Source organism: Macrobrachium nipponense, chromosome 2 (assembly GCF_015104395.2).
Source record: "Macrobrachium nipponense isolate FS-2020 chromosome 2, ASM1510439v2, whole genome shotgun sequence".
NCBI lineage: Eukaryota > Metazoa > Arthropoda > Malacostraca > Decapoda > Palaemonidae > Macrobrachium > Macrobrachium nipponense.
Window position 1 is genome coordinate 72155418 of NC_087201.1, and position 5000 is coordinate 72160417.

The following is a 5000-nucleotide window of genomic DNA, read 5'->3' on the forward strand; positions in this document are numbered from 1 at the left end:
AGGGTGTGAAACACAGAGGGGAGAAAATTTGCCCAGAGACCAAAGATAATGAAAATAAGGCAGAAGAAATCTAAACTTTAACAGTTTCCCCAATCACGCAGGAGAAGATAACGCTAACCATTGTTGGCAAAGTCCGGAGCTACAGCTTCGAAGAAAAGGTTCGTCAGCCCACCACAGGAAATTACCAAAGTTTGCCGCGACAGGGTGAGAAGGAAAAGTGGGAAGGAGAGAGGCACTGGGCACGAAAAGACGAGGGAAAATGAAACCAGAGAGTTCAGTTTTTACTTTCCAACATCAAGATGATAAGAGCGATCCAAGTGGTAACAGAAAGAAGTCGAATGTTCACGGGTTAGCTTATATTCGGTTCGTCCTTTAACAAGCTTCCCCTCTCATTGATGCAGCACGAAAACATTAGACCGATTGAATGTTTTTCCCTTTGGATGGAACACGACTCTTTACATGATAAAACTGAACTGGGAATGTGAATATAAGAGAACGTAAGCAGATAATAACAACAGGGATGGAAAAAAAATGAGTGAGAATAGTGCTCAACGCTCTAAAAGTAATGATCGATGCTTGCAATCGGCCTATCAATATCGGGGCGGATAGAAGGATGGCAACGAGTAGGTACCATCAATACCTCGTGGGCTCTCGGTGATTAATTTAGGTTAAAGTAACGAGACGCAGATTTTGAGAAGGTATAGGTCTAGGCCTAAAGGAGCCTTCGGGATGGACTTGAAAGGTGATGTTTCAAATGAGGGAAATATTTCAGGGGAGGAGAGGAAAGAGGGGAGAGGGGAGGGAGGGGAGGGGGAGAGGAGAAACATACGTGGAGGAGACGGTGGGGGATCGGTGGTGTAGAGAGAGAGAGAGAGAGAGAGAGAGAGAGAGAGAGAGAGAGTTCAAAACCCTCCCTCTGAAGAGAACCTAAGGTGATAGTGCTGTTCCGTGCTGCTGCCGCTGCTGCTTCTGTGATGAAAGGTGATGGAGTGGGGTGGAGTGAGATGACAAAAGCGAGTGGTTTTGGTGGTGCCTTTGTGATCACTACTGTAGGCGTGAGGATGCAGGTGTGGGCGTGAGTTTTTTTTTTTTTTCCTTTTTTATTTCTAGAAGGTGGTGGAGATTGAGGAATACTCACGTGGGTGGTTCGGCGAATGTGCGGTAGGAACGGGTGATCAACACCAGGAGGTGCAGGGCGAGTCGCGCCAGGGACCATCCGGAGCTCTTCATAATGGTGGCGGTATTGGTGGTGGAGGAGGAGGTTTTGTGTGGGGTCACGGCGGTCAACTGTGCGGGCGGCGGAGGTCAGGTGACGAATCAGAGGGCACGCCCAGCACTGTTCCTCGTCACTCACCAACCATGGCACTCACTTGGCTCCAGCCACCTTGCCAGCCTCACAATGGCTGGCCAACAAATACAACAAGATATCAGCTGTCTACGCTGCCGAAGGGCGGCTCAGGCATGGCGGGCTGCGGAGCACTTGTGTGCGACGTCCGCTCAACCAAGCTGACTGTAGGATACTAGCTGAGCGCCCTTACTTCCAACCCTGCATCGTATTGATCTCGGTAGTTCACGCCGGGCCCGCTGGACAATTCAGGCGCCACTGAGCCTCGCACACCCTGTAGACTCGACCTGCCAGTAGAAAAATCACGCCAACTGCTCTTAATAAAAGCGCCACAAACAAGGATATGTCTTGCCAACACCATCACGCCATCGTTGCAGATCTAAAACAAAGAGGCGCAATTCTTTCGTCACCCCTACTTCGCCTTATGTTCTTAGGAACCTCCTCAGATCTTGCACTAAAACTGGTTCAGCTTTACGATTATATATGCTCATGTAGAAAAGGGGGAACATCGCATTACTACCGCTCTTCAGCATTGCTTGAAAACAACGCATTACTTTCAGCTTCTTTTTTATCTTTCTCTTCTTTTTCTTTTTTTTTTGCCCAATATTCTTCATTACTTGAATAAACGCCCACATAAGCATATATATATATATAATATATATATATATATATATATATATGTATATATATATATATATATATATATATATATATATATATATATATATATGTTGAACGTGTATTTACTCTCGTATGAATTCGTAAATATATTTGCACCTTCCGTTGCATGATTCGTACCCGCTCACACTAGCATTAGTTAGACGGCTCTTAGTCCACCATGCTACCGAGAGGGCGATGTCTATTTCAGTTCACCTATTCTTACTACTCTTAACTTCCAATATATTCTGCTTGAGCTGGAACTGACCAATCCCGCTTTCGTAACCATAATATATAAATATATATATATATATATATATATATATATATATATATATATATATATATATATGTGTGTGTGTGTGTGTGTGTGTGTGCGTGTGTGTGTGTGTGTGTGTGTGTGTGTGTGTGTGTATGTTGGTCACGTTTACTGAACGTATTTGTTTTTAGTAGCCACAGTGACATGTAACGCTGCAGATAATGCTTACCAGTACAAGCGCTGTATTCGAATGATTGCTCTATTCTGTGAGATTCGAACTCACTGACATAACAAAAAAAAAAAAAAAAAAAAAAAAAAAAGTCGGAATGCTACCCAGTCTATTCTTTCACCAAAATGGATACAAGTGTATGTCAGTTTTGTGTGAAATTCAGATACATTATTTATGAGTCTAGTTATAGTAGTTTCATCCCCATCATCGTAACAGAGATCGTATTAGTTTGAAACATATTTATAGAATCGACTGGTCTGTTTTAGCATATATATTATTTAGGAAGCAGGCCCTATCTCAAGCATACTTTATTAAAATCAATGGCTACTTCGGCAGCGTTACGCTTGTAGAGAGTCTTATCTTTTTCTTTTTCGAATAGCGGCTTTTTCAGTGCCTGTTTAAGTAGTAGGATAAGCCGCTATTCGAAAAATAGAGAAGAATCTCTACAAGCGTAACGCTGCTGAAGTAGCCTTATATATTATTATCATTATTATTAGCCCAGGCTTACGCTGCTCAGAGAAAAGGTTTAAGACTAACCCGTTTTGTATGATATTGTCCACACTGCTCCAGGAATGTTTAAATACTGTTTTTTAGAGACAAAAACAAAAAAGAAACCCCTTTTGACTACTGGGAGTAGAACTTTAGAATTTCGTTAGATATTAAGCACGAGTAGACTAAATTTTATGAGCATGTGATAGCTCAAACGCTTTTTGCTCTTACTATTTTGTTCTCGCAGCGCAGTGGTAGAGCTTTAAGCTCACAGACTGTGACCATGTGCATGATGTCACATAATGCCCTCATCGGTAGCCGCTGGGAGAGCTAGTATCAGTGTTGCTCTGGTTTGGTTTTTCATCTGATAACGTGGTCAAATAGCGATATCTAGCATCTCTGTGGCTACACTGACCACGACTACATCTTTGTGAAAAAAAAACACGCACTTTATAACACTGATTTAAATTTTGAATTAAGCTTTAATAAAGAAAAACACTACCATAAATAAGAGATATACAGAATGTATATTTATAAAATTTATTCCTTAAATGATAAAAGTTTAATAAAGATATATAAACATTTGTAAAGTCAAATCGAATATCCATCTCCTACCGATGTTCAACTTTGACAATTACAGAGGCAAATTAAGCAGATGCAATTGGCAACACTGACGTCTAGCCGTTTACCCTCACTGAGTGTAGTCAAGGCTGGCAACACTGGCTAGCCGGTTGTATCTTTTCCCGCTTCTATGTGGCAACAGAAGACGCGAGTTTTCACGAATTTGTGACAATACCTAAGGATTTTGGAATTAAGTACGTTATTGCCATGGTGATATATGCTATTTATGGATGCCGTAACACAGCAAGGACATCGTTCATAGTGAAAAGGTTAGCTGTTACTGTTTCCCTAAAGATACCTCAATGTGTAGGAAGTGGGTGAACATCTACAGAAGTGACCATATAAATACCAAAAACGAAGGGTGTTTGGCTCATTTTCAATAAAGTGATCGTGCAATAAACCTCATGCAAGAATTACAAAAGCAAGAAAATTGAAGGATCATGCCAAACCGAGTCAACGTTTACCGCTGCATGATAGTGCCACTGTTGATTCAGGTATTTAACATCTTGACTCAAGTTTGGTTTTGTCTAGCTGATACACCTAAAATTGTGGATGAATATGTTAACTATAGACTTATATGAATACTTCTATCAATTAGAATCCACAGATATATCTTCCGTTCAATTCCTAATGCAAGTAAACCATATTTGATTGGTTTAGAGTGATAGGATTGAAATTAGACCTAGACCTATGTGTAGCTAAGACTAACTGCAAATGGGATATACTATAAATAGTCAACACGAGAGATAGATACACTCACGCAAACGTTTATTAGAATTGCTTTCATGCACATGAAATGGACTTATTATTTTTCAGGAAAAGGAAGGGGACAGCTATTTTCGAGAGAGAGAGAGAGAGAGAGAGAGAGAGAGAGAGAGAGAGAGAGAGAGAGAGAGAGAGAAGAGAGAGAGAGCGTTTTACATAACTGAACGCACCATAGGTTTATACGGATAATTATAGCAATCAAAGATAATATACATTATACAATATCCTCCATTCGATTCCTAAGGCAAATAAACCATGTTCACAGGTCAAGATGACAAAATTGGAATTAGGCCTAGACCTATGTTTGCTGAGACTGACTATAAAAAGAAAATGCTGTTCAGCACGAATGCGAGAGAGGGGACAAAATGTTATTAGAATTGTTTTCATGTAAATGGAATAGGCAGTTATTTCTTTGGCAAAGGAAGGGGAAGATTATGAGAGAGAGAAGAGAGAGAGAGAAGCGAGAGAGAGAGAGAGAGAGAGAGAGATTCCCTTGCATATAAGCCTATTTTTATCAGTGTTAGGAAGATGAAAACGATAGGTGATCATATTATATATATATATATATATATAGAATATATATATATATATATATATATATATACATACATACAATATATACTATATATATATAT

General features: G+C 40.1%; 1 protein-coding gene across 12 annotated transcripts in view; it reads right to left on the reverse strand.

Moving 5' to 3' along the window:
• Positions 1–1575, reverse strand: part of LOC135220661 (gamma-aminobutyric acid receptor subunit beta-like) — a 424244-nt gene extending 422669 nt beyond the window's left edge. For 3 of the 12 annotated variants that reach the window (XM_064258022.1, XM_064258024.1, XM_064258023.1), the window contains exon 1: positions 1139–1573. In XM_064258022.1, coding sequence (XP_064114092.1) covers positions 1139–1230 — 92 coding nt within the window. In that variant the 5' untranslated portion in view covers positions 1231–1573. Of the gene's footprint in view, positions 1–1138 lie in introns of all 12 variants that reach the window. The other 9 variants (XM_064258030.1, XM_064258029.1, XM_064258032.1 and 6 more) reach the window with 6 other exon arrangements.
• Between the last annotated feature and the right edge of the window lie 3425 nt (positions 1576–5000).